The sequence below is a fragment of the Ursus americanus genome, chromosome 13 (assembly GCF_024610735.1).
Source record: "Ursus americanus isolate L20-20 chromosome 13, mUrsAme1.1.p, whole genome shotgun sequence".
Classification (NCBI taxonomy): domain Eukaryota; kingdom Metazoa; phylum Chordata; class Mammalia; order Carnivora; family Ursidae; genus Ursus; species Ursus americanus.
Genome location: NC_142139.1, coordinates 29942807 through 29963810, shown reverse-complemented (window position 1 = coordinate 29963810; position 21004 = coordinate 29942807). Strand labels below are relative to the sequence as shown.

At 35.6% G+C, this 21004-nt stretch overlaps 1 protein-coding gene across 2 annotated transcripts in view; it reads right to left on the bottom strand.

The window, feature by feature from the left end:
- Positions 1 to 639: 639 nt before the first annotated feature.
- NAA15 (N-alpha-acetyltransferase 15, NatA auxiliary subunit) overlaps positions 640 to 21004 on the bottom strand; it is a 79455-nt gene continuing 59090 nt past the window's right edge. Inside the window, exons 15-20 of one of the 2 annotated variants that reach the window (XM_045798946.2) lie at positions 18875 to 19068; positions 14456 to 14564; positions 11988 to 12086; positions 7009 to 7152; positions 5056 to 5153; positions 640 to 3083 (exon numbers count right to left, since the gene is read on the bottom strand). In XM_045798946.2, the coding sequence (XP_045654902.1) occupies positions 2883 to 3083; positions 5056 to 5153; positions 7009 to 7152; positions 11988 to 12086; positions 14456 to 14564; positions 18875 to 19068 (845 nt within the window). In that variant the 3' untranslated portion in view covers positions 640 to 2882. Of the gene's footprint in view, positions 3084 to 5055; positions 5154 to 7008; positions 7156 to 11987; positions 12087 to 14455; positions 14565 to 18874; positions 19069 to 21004 lie in introns of both variants that reach the window. The other variant, XM_045798945.2, reaches the window with a different exon arrangement.

Sequence of the window (21004 nt, the reverse complement as noted above, 5' to 3'; positions counted from 1 at the left end):
AACTAGACCACACTTTTCTGGCCTCTTCTTACAATCACAGCTTTCATTTCACAGCTCTAACAGCAACACACCATGGAGTACAAACATCACTGGAAAACAAGGGACTGATAAAACCCATGGAAAAGCTATTCACTAATATTGGGACTACTTTTAGCCATGCTATTATAGATCACACTTTATTTTTGTGCATAATAAATACAGAAAAATGTTGAAAATGTAGGACTCAACTATCTAATTAAAGCTGAATAAACTAACCTAGTCAGAATTTAATTTTTAAATGAGAAATGACAAGAGTAGTAAATATAAAGAAAAACAAAAATAACTTTACTTTCCTATGTTAATACAGGTCAAGGGACCCTTTCTTCTGAAAAGGGTTGATAACACCAGTTCTCAGCAATAAACATAAGGCACTTGTTTAGAATACAACATCACTGCATTTTTCCCCCACTTGTTTTTCTAACCCTGTTTTCCCCCACAGTATCATTTGGAATTAATAGAGTGAATGAGGCAAATGTGAGATGATCCAGTTGATACTACTCAGAGCAAGACAGTACAGTACAATGTTGTAGGGGTGCTGTCTGGACATAAAATGAACCCTGTCAAGGTCCTCTGACACCAGACAATGTATCCACTATCAAGTAAACCTGAAAGAAAATAAAATATTTATTCAATAGTTCCAGTAAAATTGGGTTGGAGTACAATATACATGTTAGGAATTTAGCTCCTCACGGGTGGCATCTGCATCAAGAGTTCTGAGTATTTATGAATTTTCATTCTAAGACAATCTACATCATTTGAACATTATCAAGACAAATATATGAATTTCATTTCAATATACAGTAGAGTTTAAACATAATTCACACATACACCCCCTATTATATGGCTGGTGCCTCCTCCCAACACCTCAGTAGTGGCAGAGGTAGCACTAGTGTTCTTTCCCAACAATAAGAACTTCAGTTGCCACTCATAGGAGAAGTTGAAAAAAAGTTTGTTTTTTGTTTGTTTGTTTTTTTTGCCATCTGTTAAGATGTTCCTGAGACAGGGCCAGTTAAGAAAACATAACAAAGCACTGGAGTTCAGTTTGTACTTCTCTTTACATCACTAAATCGTTAGACTGGGACGCGGAATGCAGGTCACGTACTATGAAAGGTTGAGTTTAGCACAACTGTTCAATCAGTAGAAGGACAAGGTCTCCTGAAAATTCCCTTTAGAATATACTTCCTATAAACTAAAAGTACCACAAAAAGGTCAATTATATATACAATTGATTCACTTTATACTTAATTTGCTCAAATCTTGCAAATGTAATGAGAATATTGAGCCCGAGGCCAGTTCTCAGTATACAGGTTTAACATTTTAAGGCTCATTTTCTCCATCAAAATTGCAGTTTTCAGTTTTCCTTTCAAATGATAAGTTAGGAATTACATTCATAGTACCTGCCACCATCCTGGCCCTCACTGAAATCTGAATGCAGGAGCAGCACTACCCCTGCATTACGGAGTTCCCTGACATCGGCACTCGGCCCATTCTAAACGCTCCCATCGGCACTAGTTGTACAGCACATTACACTGCCTCTGGCTTGCACCTCTGTTTCCACCTGTGTATTTTCACAGAAGCCCAACACAGATTAGTTGAAATATTCACACAACTGTTTTTCAAAACAATTTATTGCATCATATTTGGTACCTTATGTTTGACAACAAAAAGGAAATTACATCTGTAACTGCAGGAAAAAGAAGCTGGTCTGTTATTGAAAAAAAAATCTTGGGCCCTTTAAAAATTACAAAGTCTTGGGCTTGCCTGAAACAACTGAGCAAGAAATATATTCTTAGAAATGTAGGGCTTCAAGTATTACAAACCTGTGACACTGTGGAAAAATTCCAGAGGTATCTAAACTGCAGCACTTTTTTTTCTGCATATCGTGAACAAGGCCTGCTGAGGTTTTTAACTATTAGTCTCTTGATCAGTCATAGAATGGTAGTCAGGAGTTCTGCTCTTTAACTTCAAGCCATGGTAGATTTTCTTTTTTCACTCTTGGGTGAAAAAATTCATGCGTGCTAATTAGTTGGTGCCACATCACAGTGCATTTGGTTCTTGCATTACAGTTTTAACAAGTTTGGCCAAAACAATGCTGAAAGGTTTGCATTGCTATTTTAGTTCTTCAAGTTTTAGTTAAAATTGAGATTGTTCCAACTGGTTCCTTCAGTTAAAAACTGTGGTACAAGAACACCAAACTGATCATGTACAGTGAATTTTGGAAACACAACAAGCGTATTGAACACCCTCTAGGTTGCTTATAATTCTGCTTGGTATCTATATGTCCCAGCTTCTACAACATCAAGCATCTGTTGTAGGTTTTCTCTGTAAATAGTGATTCACATTGCATACTTCCTATGGTCAGAATCAACCCCGTAACAAAATCAGTCAGATGCTAAAGCCCCAACAACTCTTTGTGCTCAGTGAAAGAATCCAGTGCTAAAACAGCGTTTATGCTGTCTGAGATATAGTAAAATCTCACAAGACAAATTTTAAAGTAATATTTCTGCCACACACCTGCTTTGTTAGCTGTAACAGCCTCCAGATTTTATATAAATTAGTTAAAAAACATGGGTGGGTAGGTAGGAATAGAATAAGGTATCTTTTTTTAATCCCTCAATTTTAGCAGCTTTTAATTTTTTAAGAAACTGAACCTATATCCTGTAATATGTTAGATATTTTATATATACTTTTTCAGCAGGATAAAAAAAGTAAAACACTATTTGAAGGCAAGAACATTTACTCTTCTCATTCTGTGTAAGTTAGAGCAATGCAGCAGGTGCGTGACAAAAATATTATACACTAGATATGGTCCAAAGTCATTCCATTTGCTTGTTTAATGATGTTCAAATTTCATTGGCCAGTTCTTCAGTTTCTGCAGAACTATCTCCATTAACTGTGATCTTCATATCCTCTTCATATCCAGGAGGCATGAAAGCCAAAGCATAAGGGAAAAGCTTATGACAATTTGCTCTATAAACTTCAGCAGCTTCTTTACAGTCTCCTAGGCTACCATCACACAAGGCTTCTAATACCTCCATACATGTCTAAAGAAAGAGAAAAGGTCATGTTATAACTTGTCAAAAAAGAAGTTTTCACTGTGAATTCATTAGACATTTCGTTATCCACAGATTTTCTAAATGAAGGGCAAATGTACACATTTAAGATACACAAAAGCATTTTACTCTCACATACACATTCCGTAAGAATTCATTTCTTTGGAGTTGCAGGGTTTATACAAAAGGATGAATTTATAAACAGGGCCAGGACTAATGTTGGGCAAGCAAAGTGTGTAGGGGGCTGCATTTAAAGACACACCCACTCTTAACAAGTGCTTGACCCCAGATGGCAACCCTGCCTCAGCCCAGGATAGCCCTGTGTATGAATGTCAAAATTTCCATGCTAATGTTGGTTACTTAAAACTTTTACAGTTTTTTTTTTTTTTAAAGAGGCTCAGAGACAGTTGGCAATACCAAACATTGCTTTTCACCACTGTAATCAAATTGTAAGTTTCTCCACTAACTAAGCAGGAGAAGTCTCAAACCAAAGGAGCATATACACAAGAAAAATTTGTTCATGAAACTGGTAACTGTTTCAACCAAACCCCTTAGTATATCTTAGTATATCTTCTTATATTTTAAAATATTTCATGTTGACTTGCATTTCCCATGTTTTATTTCTTCATCTTTTCACTTGGAAAACATTACGTAGTTTGTAGATACATAGTATCCAACAACTTTGCCTGTCTAGAGATGTTCTAATCTAAATAACGTATTAATTAGCAATCAATAATTCAAATGTTTCTTCAAGATATTTCCTTCATATGCTATTAAGGGAATATATCAAATGCTTACTTTATCTGGCCAATTATCACAGGAAGTAGCACTATCTTTTTTTTTTTTTTTTTAAGATTTTATTTATTTATTCGGGGAGTGGGAGAGGAAGAAGCAGGCTCATAGTGGAAGAGCCTGATGTGGGGCTCGATCCCATAACACCAGGATCACGCCCTGAGCCGAAGGCAGACGCTTAACCGCTGTGCCACCCAGGCGCCCCCTATCCTTTGTTTTTAGTTGAAACTAGAATCTGTATTTTGCAACACACCCATATATCTTTTATTCCACTTAATCTCATGTTACAATAAAAGTTATAAAACGAGTGTTTTAATTTGACCCCTGGCACATACATCTTCAAAATGTCAGAATCTTCACTGTGAGGGGGTGCCTGGGTGGTACAGTCAGTTAAGTGACTGACTCTTGGTTTCAGCTCAAGTAGTGATCTTAGGGTGGTGACATCCAGCCCTGCATGGGGCTCAGTATGAGTCTGCTTAAGATTCTCTTCTTCCTCCCTACCCCTCCTGCGTGCATGCACGCACGCGGTCTCTCAGTAAATAAATAAATCTTAAAAAAAAAAATCCTCACAGAGACTATTGCTTGCTCAGAAATGCACAGATATGGGGGCACCTAGGTGGCTCAGTTAGAAGGGCATCTGAGTCTTGATTTTGGCTTGGTTCATGATGTCGGAGTGGTGAGACTGAGCTGCCCTGTGCAAGGAGTCCGCTTGGATTCTCCCTCCCCCTCTGCCCCTCTCTCCCACTTATGCGCACGCTCTCTCACTCTCCCTAAAATAAATAAATCTTCAAAAAAAATGCACAGATATGAATGAACTGAAATCTAAAATTAACTACGGACATATATATATAATATATATATATATAACACATATATATGATTTTACTAAAACACATTTCTAGAAAAAATTATTCTAAGTAATAGATGTGGAACTAGTTCTTGGATGCCAAGTAGCCTGCTGTGTATGTGTGCACACAGACAATCCTAAATAAATTCAAGATAAGGTTAGTTTCTGATGTGGATTCATAACGGTTTGGTAAACAGTATGCATAAATAACAAAAAACAATTATTTGGTGAAAATTTTTCTCTTTGTGAAAAGAGAAACAGAAAGTAGTCAGGTACTGTAACAGAGATTATGAAAAAAAAGAGAGATTATGAGAAACTCCTTACCTGGAGGTTTCTGTTCGTGAGGGATTCATCAAGTGTTGTTGCCAACTCTATAGCTCGCTTCTGACTAGACGGATCTAAATAATATACCATTTTGGCAGCTAAAAGAGAAGAAAAAAGGAAATCTGCTTTATTCCAAAGTAAAACCAGCATCTTATCCTCTATCCTTTCAAATATAAAATGTAACATACATGGGCACACAGAGTGTGGCACTTTATTAGAAAAATGGGAATAGCCATTTGAAACACTGTTTAAAAAAAAAAAACAAAAAACAGGGCGCCTGGGTGGCACAGCGGTTGGGCGTCTGCCTTCGGCTCAGGGCGTGATCCCGGCGTTATGGGATCGAGCCCCACATCAGGCTCCTCCGCTATGAGCCTGCTTCTTCCTCTCTCACTCCCCCTGCTTGTGTTCCCTCTCTCTCTGGCTGTCTCTATCTCTGTCGAATAAATAAATAAAATCTTTTAAAAAATAAAAAAAATAAAAATAAAATTAAAATTAAAAAAAAACAAACAAACCTGAGAGGACAGACCAAAAATAGCCTAACTGAGATTAAAGTAAAAAAAATTATGAAGAAATAAAATATTCTAATAATAGCTGTCTCTGTGTAGGGGGACTATGGATAGTTTGCTTCTTTCTAAAATGAACATAATTTGGGGCTGAGGGGAATACACCACTTAATGAAGTGGGGCTGCAGATGTGGGAGGAGGGAGATACCCAACCTTGATGGTATGAGCCAAAAAGCTGAATTCAGAATTCCACAAAGGCATACAAAGCTGCTGGGCTTCTTAGCCAGGTTTTCTAAAAGCATCCTACTAAAGCACTACCCACATGGTCCCATCAAGTCCAGACTTTGGACTGCTAGTACAGACTACTGCCTGTGAAATGGTTTCAGGTGTTTTGCATTGTTCGGTTTAATATTTTACACAAGCGTGGGAAATAGAAGATGATGGTCACATCCAAGTGAATTTTAAGAGCATGTTGAAGGGAGAAAGAAAAAAAACCAGAAAGCTCCACCCTCCTTCATTATATGTAATATACAGATAAAAGCAATATACTTGCTTTGTTGTAAAGACTATGCTGAACCAGGAGAAACTACTGACCTTGATTCACAACAATAACGTTGTCTAAAAAATTTGAAGATTTATAGAAAGCATATTTTTTAATTTTTTTTAAAGACTTTATTTATTTGATAGACAGAGAGACAGTCAGTGAGAGAGGGAACACACGCAGGGGTAGTGGGAGAGGAAGAAGCAGGCTTCCAGCAGAGGAGCCTGATGTGGGGCTCGATCCCAGAACGCCGGGATCATGCCCTGAGCCGAAGGCAGACGCTTAACGACTGAGCCACCCAGGCGCCCCTATAGAAAGCATATTTGAGCTGCCTATTTTCATAAGACTAAAATGTGAGATAATCATAATGCCCCTTCCATGTGAGAAATGTGTAACCTTGTCACTAATCCATTAGCTAAAAACTGAAATTGTTTTAGAAGGCTAAGATAAAAAGATGGAGCGCGTGGGTGGCTCAGTCGTTAAGCATCTGCCTTTGGCTCAGGGCGTGATCCCAGGGTTCTGGGATCGAGCCCCGCATGGGGCTCCCTGCTCCGCTGGGAGCCTGCTTCTTCCTCTCCCGCTCCCCCTGCTTGTGTTCCCTCTCTTGCTGGCTGTCTGTCAAATAAATAAATCTTTTTTTTTTTTTTAAAGATTTTATTTATTCATTTGACAGAGATAGAGACAGCCAGCGAGAGAAGGAACACAAGCAGGGGGAGTGGGAGAGGAAGAAGCAGGCTCCCAGCGGAGGAGCCTGATGTGGGGCTCGATCCCATAACGCTGGGATCACGCCCTGAGCCGAAGGCAGACGCTTAACCGCTGTGCCACCCAGGCGCCCCTCAAATAAATAAATCTTAAAAAAAAAAAAAGAAGAAGGAGGAGGCTAAGATAAAAAGAAAGTAATGTGATTACCTGATAATCTGTGTGGCAATGAATCAGAATTCCTTTTCAGAAAAGTTTCATTAAAATTCTTTGGATTCGTTGCTCCAAAAAGACGATTCATTTCTTGTTTTAATACTGTTCTAACTGTATCAGATAAATCTTTACTTTCACACACTGCTGAACAAATGAAAAACAAACTCAATTAATAGATACTCCGATATAGTTTGCAGAAGTTAAAAAATTATCTACCTCAAAAGTCTAATAAATAAAGCAATTATATGTAAAAACTAGATGAACCTACTTATAATTCAACATTTAAAGAGATTATATAAATGTAAAGAATGTGTGTCAGAATAATATGATTTTCTAATGGCATTCAAAGACATTTCATTATGATAAATGATTCATTTTCAGAAAAAAACAAAGCAAAATAGAAAATGAAGGATGTAATTCTGTAGCCTTCTAAGCCCCGAGGGGCTGCCCCCCTCAACTTTAAATCAAGTCTGTCAAATAGGGGCTTTGATGACACCTACCTGATAAATACTGCCACAGCAATTATGCAGTGCTGAATACAACAGAATTTTCCTCACCTCCATCTTCCATACCCAAATAAGGCCATTACAAAATTTATCAATTTTAAAAGAAAACGTGATTCACTTCATGTATGTAAACTGAGTTATCACTGTATAATAAATTCCAAAGGACCACCAAAGTATTTTCCTGTAATGAATACATGCTAGTAATCATATTCCCAGGGCTTGGAATTTAGAAATGGAAAAGCTGACCCCCCAACCTCTCTGACTGAATTTCAGTATGCTTATTCTTCATTATTATTTTGGTATAGAGAGATAGTCTGAAGCTTTGAGCCAGACAGACCTGGGTATGGATCTAGGCTTGGACAAGTCACAACCTCTCTGAACTTATTTCTTGACCTGTAAAATTAAGGAAATACCCAACCTAAAATGATCACAGTAAGGAAAAGTTATATATAAAAGAACTTATAATAGGTAAATATATAATTCAATGAACTGTTATTACTTTTGTCATAGATTGAAAATATATTTTCCTTATGGTTAGGAACTATGGTGGTCACTTTCAAATGTTGTACTGAGGAATATGTACCCTATATACATAGCTCATTATGTGAAGCAAAAGTTGCACAGAACACTAACCCTAACTTTGCGCTATGCATTCTGCTATTTTCTATTCCATTCTATTTTAGTCAAATGGTAGTAATGACTCACTAAACTGCCTTCATTATCTCCCTAATGGATCACTACCCTGGATCACTACCGTAAGCTTTATTAAAAAACACTGAACTCTTGAGTAGTAAACATCTGTATGAAATGTTTTACACATAAATAGTACCTGAATAATTGATATGCGCTTTGTTGGTTAAATAACATCTCTTCTATCATTCTACAGAAATTAGTGGTTCAATTAAATGTGGCTTTTTTTTTTTTTCAATTAAATGAGTTACAAAGAATTTAGCTTAACCTCCATTATGGCTGTACTTTCAACTTGGCTTTTGCAATTTATCAGTATTTGTTTTTCAGGGGAAGCAGGAGTGCAGAGAGAACTGAAAAGAAAGGTGGTAAAATAGATTATAGCCAATTACAATGGACATTATGTCAAAACCACAGGTTTTCTATAAAATATGTTATTTCCATGGGCTTTGTTGGTTTGCATGAAGTGCTTTCCAGACACCATATACAGATGGGAAAGTAACCAACATTAGAGCTGGTTATAGGTGGAAGCTAAGCTTTTCATGTTTTTTTACTACCTTTATTAAATTTGTTTTCCTCAGATTAAAACGATGTCCCCAGAAAAATCAAAACTGATTTTTTAAAAAGTCCACACAATTAAAAACAAATATACATATACTCGGAATATATAAAGAGGAAATATTTATATAACTCCCAACTTCCATTAATAGCTATTTCCAAAAACATTTCCTCACTAAGTCACAAAATGTTTGAGGCTGACTCTGTTTGCTCCCCTACATTATGCAGATTGGAACTGTAATTTCCAGGAAGATACTAATAACAAAAAAAAAAAAAAAATCTGCTGCAGTATAACTTAGAATGCTATATGGAATTCTATAGAATGGAATTTTACTTGTATCTTTAAGGAAAGGGGCAACCTCAAATGTCACACATCTATTAGATAAGCTTTTATTGCTAAAGACTAGTGGGCTGTGGGATCAATCTAAACATCCTTTGAAAGTGATTAAAACTAACAAAAAAAATACTGAAGTCCCAGGAAAATAAAAAATCCCAGACTACTTATCTTCCTATCGTCTGATAATGTCTTGTGAATCACGGAAAAGTAATACTTGAATGAGGGAAGGGTAATAAAACCTTATCTAAGAGGCTTTTGATTTGAGTCTTTTGACATCTTAAAATTAAAATAATGTTTGGTTCATGCTATTAGCTTATTAGCAGATTAAAGAAATTTAGTAATCATCAATGGTTAAAAGTCACACTGAAAAGGGGGTGGATTCTTAGCAAAAAGAATTTCCCTGGGTTCCTAGGCTAGCTGGCATTTTCGTAATGATTTGGGTGGAAAATGCTCATATTCTGTGTGAGATAAAGACAGTATACTCACTACTAGGTTAAAGCACAACCTACTAAGGGATTACCACTCAAAACAGGAGAATAGGTAAATGAGAGTATTAACGAAGTTTTTAGGAGAGAAATACATAAGTACAGAAGAAAATCTGCAGATAAAAGAAGAAAGGAGTTTGTACAAATGAGAGGAAAAGACAAAAGATTCACTGTAGAACAAGATGACCAGTGATTTTAAAAGCATGTAAGCGAATAACAGAACAATTCAATGTCTAAGCTCCTATCTTTTACTTAGCACCAAGCAGAAGTGTATTTTAAATTGCTCTAAATCCTATAAATTAAAAAGAAAGAAAGAAAGAAAGAAAGAAAGAAAGAAAGAAAGAAAGAAAGAAGAAAAACCTGAAAATCATCTTCATAATTAAAAGGGGGAGAGGAAGATGACCTATATGGGAAATTACTTTATGTAGCAGATACTAATTACTTTGGGAGTCTAACAACATTCTGAAGATTTGGAGGGTACTGATAACCAGGCTAATATAACTATATTTACTTAGAGAAGTTTCCATAATAAAATAGGTGTCAACGCACCTTTTAACCCCATACTTCCCAGAAAAGAGTTATGTGAAAATTTCTTTGTAAAGAAGGAGTTAGTACAGTATAACTTGACATGACAAATGTGTTCTTGAAAACTTACTTCAAAGTTAATTTTTTTTTTTTAAGTACCAAATATACTAAAGGAACCCTGTGGGGTATATCAAAGATGCCCCTACTCTGTGTTTCTGTAGTCTCACAAGTATTTTTATAGAGTACACACCTGTTCTTAACAAAGGTAATAAGTGGTCTACCCAATTTCTTGAAGGTTTTTTAAAGAGACAGTGCATCTTTATCACTCCAAATTACCACTTTATTGCCTAAATTTAGTCAAAATAAGAATTACTTTGTAACTCTCTTCCTAACAATGCTGTCAGCTAAACATCTGGAGCAAGGGGCATAGCTAACAGGGACACTAAATAATTCTACTTTTACATCAGGACCATCCTGCCTTTGTTCTTCTGAAGTCCATGAGCATTTTAACTCCTGAAACAACTGTTTCAAGAAAACAGTCATATGTTCATCAATCCATGCACATACTATGAACAAATATATTTAGATATGCCACTTTTAATTCCTATTTCAAAGAGAAATCTCTAAATCCATAGGATTTACATGTATTATTTTCCTACCTTTTAGGAAAGAATTGATTATACAAAATGTGTATATTAATTTTGAAAACAGCTTAAATGCACTCCATCCTAACCAAGAATGGTTTTAAAAGCCATTAGCCCTGGCCTTTATTTTCTGACTCATGATTTCAAAAAAATTTTAATAGAAAAAGAGAGACTAGAAATTTTTGAATTTTCTCTAAATACAGCAATTCTTTCTTCTATTTTCTATAAGGTGGTTATGTTATTTATTACTATCATAATTTAAGAAATTGAAAAACATCTCTATGATTCAGTGTCTATAACAGGAATCACTTTTTTTGGCAAGCATAAATATAATTTAAGTAAGGTTTTACTTAGAAGTCAAAACAGTGTTCTTAATCAGGACAATTTAGCATTTTTCAAAAGACTGGGATGACTGTTTTAACCTCATTATTTAGATATGTATGGATTCATATGTGGCTGAGTATTCAGCAATGAGATAGATAATTTAACTGTATTTGCAGATTGTTCTATAAAGATTCAATTTCCCTTCTCCAGTCACTTAAAAATCAAACCACAACCACCACTTGACTATAGGAGTTCTTTACTCTAAATTTAAAGCTTTTGTAGTAGAAAGAACAATATAAAGACCCAAGCTCTCATCCCTGCTTCATTACTATTTGTGTGACCTTAAATAAGTCCTATTTAAGCTTTTAAGGTCCTAGATTTCTCAACTATAAAATGAAAAATAATTAGCATAAAATTCCACCTTTTACACTCTAAAATTCTATAATTCTACCTCACATTAAAATATATGGATCTTACAATGAAAATATTTGAAAAGTAGTGATTGCCTTAAAGTTCTTTGAAATCTATAGTTAGCAAAAATTTTATGACTGCAAGAATTCTGAAGACAGACAAGGAGATAGCTAGACAATTTCAGAGATTTTTCAATTTTAGAACAATTAAAAAGTTTTACACGAGTATGATTCAAAATTCCAACTTACGTGAAACGTTTTAGAAACAGAAGTGATTCTCAAATATTCAGACTGAATAGTTCTATATATCAGAATCAAGTAACATTTCTACCTTAAAATAAAGACCTTTATCACAAAGAAAAAACCTTGCTTTTCCCCTTAGCTAATTTAAAATGCAAGCTTTAAAATGAATGAGTTTATGACAAACTTATATAGATCACTTATACAGTCACTATCAACTACTGTAATCAAATACTTAAGTAATGTAAAACAAAACATACCAGTACTAAAGAGTCGAATCATACACTCATGAAGCCAGGGATGACTAGAATCAATAGCAAATGCCCTCTTTACTGATTGTAGCATCAAAAGAAACTTTTCTATAAAAAGAAAAAGTAAGATATATTTTGATCATTTGATAAAATAAGCTGCCCTCCTCTGGAGGACTAATTTAGAGAATTACAAATAGAGAAACGAATTTAGAGTCAATCAAACTGAACTGCAACAGGAGTGAAGCAAAGGATTTCCTCAGATTTAGCAATATTAGCTCATATTTTCCACACAACATTCTTTAAGAAAAAATGTTTTTAAGAAAAAAATGTTTTGTGAAGTACAAAAAATTTAGACAGCATTCAACAATACTTGAACTAATGCCATATAAACAAAATTTGAAGCCATTTCATTTCTTAACCTCCTTTAATCAAAACAAAGGGATTTTTCGCACTACTTATAAAACTTCATCGTTTATACTTCAAACTAGCTCCCTTCTTGGGTTCTGTGACATTCATGTGAAATGGTTTCCCTCCTACTTGTGTCCTCTCCTAATCAATCTGTGGTTCCTCTTCCTCCTCGAAAGATAAAATATTCACCAAGGTTATGTTTTCAGTGATTTCTAATATCTTTCTATACTATCCCCACACTCACACCCCCGTGTTTCCCAAGCTTCAGTAGTGTTTCCACCTGTTGAATGGAAATTTCACCTGATTACTCACTGTACTTCCAAGTCCCATCTAAAATCACCTCTTTAAGACTCCCTAATTTGGTACCATTCTCCAAATAACAAAATTCAAAACTCCAGGCTCCTCTAACATTTCTTTTCCCCTTACTCCAACACTCACAAAGCTAAAAATACTGCCATACCCTTTGTTACTACCCATTTCACATGACTACAGTGAATTTCAAATGTTGAAGAGCCCTTCAGAGGTTAGAACACAACCAAGAAGCCAATTGTAAGGAATTTAGATTGCCCTCCCCACTTTAAGCAGAACAGGTTTTTTATACTTCAGGATTCCATTTAAGAATATTTGTTGTATTGGGGCGCCTGGGTGGCTCAGTCAGTTAAGTGTCTGACTCCTGATTTCAGCTTAGGTCATGATCTCAGGGTCGTGAGATCAAGCCATGCATTGCTTAAGATTCTCTCCCTCTCCCCCCCCCAAACCCCCACTACTTCCACACTCTAAAAAAAAAAGAAAGAAAGAAAGAAAAAAAGAAAAGGGAAGTTGTATTAACTTTTCTTTAAAAGTTTCTAAATTATTGGACTATTTAATAAACTTCTTTTACAAATTATAACACAATCATTTTGAAAAACAAATACAATGGAAACCATTGTAATCACTCAAATCCATTAACAGACCATCTGTTATTTTTTTATGTATTTCTTCCTGGCCCTTTTTCTGTCTTACATACCCATGTAAATATCTTAGTAAAAATTAAAATCAAACTATAGTTTTGTGTCATATTTCCAAGCAATGCTATACAGCAACCTTTATCCAACATTATTAATTACTTTGGACAAACATGATTTTTTTTTTTTTTTTAAGATTTTATTTTATTCGACAGAGATAGAGACAGCCAGCGAGAGAGGGAACACAAGCAGGGGGAGTGGGAGAGGAAGAAGCAGGCTCATAGCAGAGGAGCCTGATATGGGGCTCGATCCCATAACGCCGGGATCATGCCCTGAGCCGAAGGCAGACGCTTAACCGCTGTGCCACCCAGGCGCCCCTGGACAAACATGATTTTTTAATGGATACTCTATAGAGATACTATTTTATTCAATCTCTTTTAGAACAGTTACACTGCTTGGAGCCAACAACCTTTGTTCAGATCTTACTAATTTCTCTTTCCTTCATATGCATCACCCTAATGATACTTTTTTTTTTTTCCCAATGAACCACCTGGATTACAGCAATTCAATACCACAAAGTCTTAGTATCTATATGTAGTCTAGGCATTCTAAACAAGACAACCAAGACCTTCCATTAACCTTTTACCTGACTCAGGCAAGACAGACAACCTCAACATTATTTAAGCATACTTGTGTTTTCTTAATGCATCCTCTTCCTTTCTATGCATCTTTTCTTTTAGAAATATGATCCATCTTTCAAGATAAACCTTAACCACCACACCTTCTAACAATAGCTAATAATAACCAACATTTATTCAATGCTCCCTTTGTATCAGGCACTAATCTAAGCTCTGTATCATTAATTTTATTCACACCCATAGGTAACTACTATATTTGACCTTAATCTTAGTTACGTATGTGTATCTACTGTTGATTTTAATGTCTTAGGAGAGCTAACAGTATCATTATACCTCCCCATAGTATCTTGTACACGTAGCAGGCATTTCTATGAGAAGCTGCATTGGGAGAAAAATCCTACGGTGGTGAGACTATTGGATTTGGGTGACTATATCTAAGAAATACAATGATCAATTTTATCAGGGCCACTATACCCTAAGTGCCTACCTTTCCTAAAGTAAATCTCAAAGGCAAAAAGATGCGTTTCTATCTTGTTCTTCACCAAGTTCTTCAACGGTGTTAAAAATTTAATAGCTTCTTCCAATGGAGTTTCAACCTAACAAAAATAAAAGATATTATACAAATGGAAGCAAGGTGGGGGAGGGGGAAGGATGTGATCTTATTCTATTAAAAACACTTCCCTTTCTGGGTTTTTTTTCTTTTTGGTAAAAATCACTTACCCATTACCCAGAAATACCATCATATTTTAACCTCCCATAATCTAAAGGAAGGGGATTTTGAACTCTAGAAATCTTCACTGGTTTTTAACCATAGATATTACATTATCTCTGTAGAGAAACTATCTGACAAGTAAAGAGAAAGATAAAACAGAACCAGGAAAAGACAGTGAGATGAACAGGTAAGACAGACAAGGGGTGGGGCAGGGGGAGGACAGAGGAGGATGTTAAACAGGATGAAGAGGGGTTAAGGAAGAGAGAGAATACTACAAAATGAGTCAACATTCTTTCTAAATTCAAAGTGAAGTACAATCAAGCTATTAAAAAAAAGCAGTACAATATCCATTCTATCTTGCTTTGTTCTAATACAAATTCTATAGAATCCATATTTATTCCAATGCCATACTAATGGTGAGATGGCATTTAAAAAAATTTATTTTAATTCCTGGGCAGGCACGTTTACTACACAACTGTGTTATTGTTACATTCCTACACTGAGTATCTGGACAAAATTCTTCCCTGTAGACTGGGACGGGGTGGGGAGCAATATCAGATTTATCGGAAAGGCACTGAACATCCATGCCTGTATTTGCCTTGTCTCATCACAGAGGCAGTTAACAACTTATCCTTGATGGAATTTAGATTTGCCATAGCTGTCCAACATGGCTCTGCTAATATGGTAATTGTGGTTTTACCAACACAGATTATGGCTAAGGAAATTATTTCACGGCATTAAAAAAAAAAAAAACAAAAGAAAAACCTTAAGCAAAGCTACCTTATACTAGCATGTAAAAGAGCTGGCATTACTCTGAAGGACACATGCTCTAAACAAGAAATCAATATATGGTGCTGTCACTCTACTAGCTGTAAATACCAAGAGACAAAGGGGAGAGAGGGGCCCTCCTAAGTATGCATTTCTCACACATTTGTAAATATTTTGCTTCTTATTCCCACGATTCTATGTCCTATCGAGTTGGGATTTGTGTTATACAGGGGAGAAATGTCTACCAGGGAAAGGTAAAGAACTGCAAACTGAAACTGTAATGGAACTGTATCAAGTTTTTCAAGACTTTCAGAGTACAGACTGAAATGAGGATCACTGTATTGACCAGGGTAATTTACTACCAGGGAGATATGGCTGCTGTTACAAAATGGAAACAAGAAATATAGGGAAGCTAAGTCAATACAAACATTATACTTAACTGAAATCAAGTATTTAAACTTGGAAAAAGAAAAGAGAAATTCTGCCTACAATTCTAATAAATGAGAACATTTGCCACCACAAAAAATCTGGATCTGTTATCCCCACGTTTGTGTGCCTCGCGTAGGTAAGATTTTTGTCACACTAAATCTAAGTGTTTAAACATATATACATAACCACAATAAAGCTAACTACATTCTATTCATATACATAATGAAGTATGGAGTTATATATACAAAAGCATATCAACAGGGATGAGTTCTAAAATCAGTGCTTAAGATAGAAAAAAAAAAAAGGAAAAAAGTATCATCAAAACTACCCTTGAAAAATCCCTAAAGTTGTAGAGATAGACGTATAGAAATGAATATATATTACTAGTTTGCATTCTGTGCATGAAAACCATATTAAGTACCAAAATGAGAATCATAGTAGCAAAATGTTCACACTGGGAGAGGCACACAGGAACTGACATGGACTAATAAACAAATGGTAATCATACTTCCTCAGTCTCATACTCAGTTGGGGTCCTGTGTTCACTGAGTGGAGTACTGGATGAAATTGCCAGAATTATGCATATTCATTTCTGTCTCTCAAAAAAAAAAATTACATCTAGTCATGAAGATTTTAATTTACTTAAGTTTAAAGAGATGCAGAATGGGACTGCATTGTGTTGATGGGCAATATAAGAGATTTACAAGGGTGGTTTTGATCATATGTAATTTTTAAATTTATAAACTGATGTGAAGTCTAATCCATATTACAATATGTTGTATAAGAATACATTTCCCTATACTCCCAGCATAGCAACAGAGAGTTTAAAACTATTAAACCCTATACAGACAGAATACTAAGAACACAATGTAAGGAGGAACATATGGGTATACAGAAGGAAAAAAATAATCCAGCTGAGATGAAAACTACCTGAACGCAAGGAGGAACATAGGATGGGTGGTACATGAAGGAACTCATAAATACCAATTACTGCCTCATGATAAGTTGGAGAAACAAAGACTTCAGGTTTATACTCAGTTAACTGAATATTAAACTCACTAAACCTCTTCCTATTTTCCTTTTTCAACTGGAATTATTGCTAACATAATAATGCTTTTATTTTATATTACATATATAAAATCCTGAATCGGTGACACTAAATATACCATTTATAACATTAAGAATGATAAAATACAGGATCACAAAAAATCAGAATCTAGAGACTGTAAATCCAGATTTGGCAGGCAACTTTTAAAACTGCCTACAATGTCATACCTTATTATGATGGCTTGGAGTAATCTAATGCTGCCACCACACTGGGGATATAAGTAAGGGTTGATACTATTAGAAGGGGGCATCCTGGAGGCAGTTACCCTAGGAAGAGAAGTGTGTTATGTGCCTAACAGGTAAGAACAGTATATATTAAATAGCAGCCTATGAAGGTGGGTACCTTCCACTGGGCTCTTTCCAAATAAAGCACTTTCTGTAGGCATTCTTTTCTTCTGAGACTCTACAAACGTCTAGCTATAAATAATTAGACTATAACTTGGCATCTGGCCCAAAGGAAGCCATGATAAGCTGGACACAAGAAAAACCCAATAGTCATAAGGAGGCCTGGTATAAGAATTCTGCTCTGTGGGGGTAAATTCTCTCTTTAAGAAGTATAACGGAAGGTACAAAGTGTTACAAAGAAAAAGGTCATTAAGAAAAGTCATGGGCTATAGAGAAAGCATGTGGAAAGAACGGTAGTGGCAGACAGTCGCTGACAGTGATTACAAGTGGTAGTAATAAAGCTGAAGCATAAAGACGGAAGGCCCTTCAAGCTGATGCTATCCTTGAAAACACTCCGATTTTCCATGAGGCCTAAAAGGCAATTTTCTGGGCTTCTTCACTACTCTGCGTATTCTTCCAATAAACTCCCAACAATAAAAAGGTAGTATCTTTCTTCCTAGAAGTTATACAATTCTCTGTGAAAAGATGTCAATATATCCTTTGAAATCCAAGCTAGATTTCTCTGGTTCTTAGATAGCCATACTGCTATGAGATATTATTGTCCATCTGCTCTGATATAATCCTAAAACTATTTTCCAACTCTACTTATTAGGTATTATAATTTCTCTTAGTTATAAGGCAGTTGATTTTGATTTTTTAGCTACTAGTGAGGCTACTACTGAACTCTAGGGCAATGTGCTTACTATATTTACTGCTTTAACATAATAAACTATAAAATTATTTTCACATGCAGTAGCTGAACACCAAGGGTCAGAAGAAAAGTGCACAAGTACGTTACTAATCAAAATGGTTCATTTGACAATGAATACCTTGGTTTTAGCTTAATGATTAAAAATAGCAGATATGATTTTTGGCTTGGGGGAAAATATTTAGGGACTTTTAAAGAGATTAGGTTAAAATAGCAAAGTACAATAAAGAAATACTGTAAACTGACACATGGGTGAGAGATATACACATACATTTCCTTTATTAAGCTCAATTTGGTCTAAATATAAAAAGTTCCATGTTACCACTTATAACAGATGCTTCATTCTTTGTACATATAGTTCCTTTAATCCTGCCTAGTAGGGATTTTTTCCAAGTCCCATTTTATTCATAAGAAAACCATCAGAGAGGTTAGACGAAGTGTCCAAGACACACAGTGAAGTATAAGCGCTGATATATGTGGACCCAGATCAGAATGACTCAAAAGCCAAAACTTTCCTCTATACCATACTAGATTACTCTGGATCAGGATCATTATTCCAAGTTTTAAATGTGAAATATGAGCAGGAGAAAGAAAGAAAAAGAGAGAGAGGAAGAAAGAAAGAAAGAAAGAAAGAAAGAAAGAAAGAAAGAGCAAAAGAAGGAAGGATAACAGGCTAAGATTTAAAATGATTTTTCATTCTAAAATATATAATCAAATTGGTCGAATAAGACAGTATAAAATGACAATAACTGGCCACAAAATTTCACTCAATTGTGCTCAACACTATTATTAAGTACCTTGGCCAGTTTCTCAGGGATAAGTTCTTCTTTTGGACCTCCAATTTCCTCATCATCATCATCCTTTTTCTTTTTCTGATTCCTCTGCTGCTTTTCTTTTTCTGCATTTTTTTTCTCCTCTTCTATCTGGGCTTTCTTTTGAGCTCTTCTTTGTTTATTACGTAGCTTCTTTAGTTCTTTGTCAGACATGTTTGCTGTAGACAATATGGATTAATTAATTTAAAGCATATTAATCAGGTTAGTAATGATCACTAATTTAACATTCCCATTAAAACTCCCATAAAAAATATTACGTTATACATGTCCATGTGTCTATGTGTACCTAGCCATTTAATGGTTCCACATTCGATAGAGAACACTGTGATCTCTTAAAAAAAAAAGTTCTGAAACCAGGTGGAGACCTGGTGCCACAACCACAGCAAAACATAAAAGCATAAGAATTCCTCCAGCAATATTATACTTGCAGTTCTAGAAATAACAAGCTGTTTGATATTTCTATGGCCTTAGACTATGTTTTTTCTTAGTTATGCCTCTCTAACCTTGTCAGTTATTCATTCTCTACTCAGTGCTGCCACTATGACATATATTTTGCTTGTCGCAATACTTTGTTTATATATGTGGTTTTCTTTTAAGACCGTGAACTCCTTGGTGGAAGAGACCCTGTCTTATTTGTAATTTATGTATTCTCAGGGCCTAGCAGAATATACAAAAAATACTCAAATATTTGTTGACGGAATAATAAAAAACTATATGGTAAATTAAAAGCTCGACACTGAAAATTAACAACAGCTCTTCTGGTACAAACTATGGAATGTCTCAAAAGAAAGACCAGAAATCACAAATATGAGATAATAAAGTAAAAAATCTATATCGTTTCCTCTTCAAGCAATAAATCTGAAAGTTACATGTGCAACTGTAACTTTGGGTATACTTATTGATAGTGAGAAATGAAAAAGGTCATTTTAAAATATACCATCACAGTGGTGATTTTCAAATATGCCCATAAAGTCTTTCCTTCAAAAGGTAGAGCCTATTTCCCCTTCCCTTAATTGCGGGCTATACTTGACTCACTTCCAACGAATGGAATATGCTAGAATTCAAAGTGTATGACATCCAAGATCAGAACATAAAGCATGGTGGATTCCTCCCTACTTTCTCTTGCACCACTCACGAGAAACCAAATGCCATGTTGTGAACATACACAAACAACCTTATGGAAAGACCTATGTGGCCAAGAAAAGGCCTCCAGCCATGAGAGTAAGCCATCTTGGAAGCAGACTGTCCAACTCAAATCAACCTTTCAGAAGCCTTTGGCTGCCATCTTGACCTCAATCTCCTGAGAGACCCCACATCTTTCAAAATCATACAGCTAAGCTAAGTGACTTCTGAATTCCTGGCCCATAGGAATTCTGAGATAATAAATATTATTTAAAGCTATGTGTAAGCAATCTGTTATGCAGCAATAGATAAGGCAGATTATGGTACCTGGAAGTGGGGTGCCACTGCAATAAAAATCTAAAATGTAGGACTGACTTTGGTTCCAAAGCATGGCAAAAGGTGGGAAGACTTGGAAAAAAGCATTAATGGAAGCTCGAAGGACCCTATACTATTTAATAGAGTCTGGATTTTGAAGAGGCTTTAAGTGAAACATGTTATAGTCATGTAGAGGCATATCAAATGAAATGAGTGATCTATGGAAATCTGGAGGGATTTCCAAGCTAAAAAAAAAGGGGGGTAGTTAAGGTAGCAACTGATTCCTCTTGTAGCTTATAATAAAAATGCAAGAGAAAAAAACAAATGGAACAAGGACTTGACAGTTTTGAAAATTCTCAACCTCTTGGCTGCTGAGCAAAGGTCAAATTCAGGGAATTTCCAAGAAAATACATCAACAGGGAAACCGGAGTTTTAAAATCCTTTAAACTCAGAAGTCAGAAAGATGGTGCCTCAGTTACTGGTCACCCAAAAGGTTCTTTTCTGTTAAAAATTTTCAGGGTATGATTCACTGATCCTTTCAAATAACAGAGCTTCTAAGAAACTCAAGGATGCTGTCCTCTCAGCAAAAGCTCAAGGCAGACAAAGATATTTGTACATGTGGCTTCCAATTGGATTCACAAAAGATCCACAAAGGTT